At 32.4% G+C, this 938-nt stretch overlaps 1 protein-coding gene across 3 annotated transcripts in view; it reads left to right on the top strand.

The window, feature by feature from the left end:
* LOC106874788 (centrosomal protein of 164 kDa) overlaps window positions 1–938 on the top strand; it is a 105,782-nt gene that overhangs the window by 85,068 nt on the left and 19,776 nt on the right. For all 3 annotated transcript variants that reach the window (XM_014922644.2, XM_052975154.1, XM_014922652.2), the window contains 2 exons: window positions 92–300; window positions 887–909. In XM_014922644.2, coding sequence (XP_014778130.1) covers window positions 92–300; window positions 887–909 — 232 coding nt within the window. The remainder of the gene's footprint in view (window positions 1–91; window positions 301–886; window positions 910–938) is intronic.

The following is a 938-nucleotide window of genomic DNA, read 5'->3' as shown; positions in this document are numbered from 1 at the left end:
ACAGCAGTTGTAAACATATTTACTTCGAGAAATCAGAAAAAAATATATCGGAATTGTTTAGTGTTTTTTGTGGGGTTTTTTTTTTTTTCAGTTTCTTTAATGGTCTGGGAAATATTGAAGATGTTCACATTGATGATTGTGCAGAAGGAACCTTTGGCTCTCAACCAATGCCAAGAGCTCTGTCAAGTTTTAAGGAAAATCAAGAAGGTTCGTCACTTGGTTCAAAACCAAATACTCCTGTTGAAAATGCACAAAAATCACCTAGGATCAAAATTACAAATACACATCTACCAAAGTCAGGTGAGTTATCATGAATTTCTCTAGATACTAACAATGGGTAGTCCCTATACTGAACCAATGTATCAAATTATTAAAAGAGAAGTATAGTATATTGAAGTGACTCAAGTATATTCATCTGTTCTGTTATAAAGTTACATTTTGATATAAAAGGATGCAACTGAACATGCTGTTATACACAAACACACATACACACATACACATACACAGATTTATATTTACATACGTTTATATAATCACACACATATATACATTAAACACATGCATCTTACAAGCATTTTATTAAGGGCTCCAGCATGGCCACAGTCAAATGACATTTTGTGTGTGTGTGCGCATGCATGTGTGTGTGTGTACGCGCATGTGTGTGTGTGTGTATGCATGTGTGTGTGTGTGCATGTGCGTGCATGCATGTGTGCGTATTTGTGTGTAATTTGAATTGATTACTATTTATATATTCATCTTATAAATTTAGTTTGTTCGTTTTGGTTATGTTGCATTATGTTTTGTATTTTATCTAATAATCATGATTAATTCTACTCTCTTTATCAATAAAAAAATAAAAAACAATGGAACAAATGAAATCCTGCAGATATATCACTGGCGGATGAAAAGGTTAGTGTATGATTTACTCATATTATACT

This window comes from Octopus bimaculoides, chromosome 20 (genome assembly GCF_001194135.2).
Source record: "Octopus bimaculoides isolate UCB-OBI-ISO-001 chromosome 20, ASM119413v2, whole genome shotgun sequence".
In the NCBI taxonomy this organism is placed as follows: domain Eukaryota; kingdom Metazoa; phylum Mollusca; class Cephalopoda; order Octopoda; family Octopodidae; genus Octopus; species Octopus bimaculoides.
This window is presented reverse-complemented; position numbering and strand designations above follow the sequence as displayed.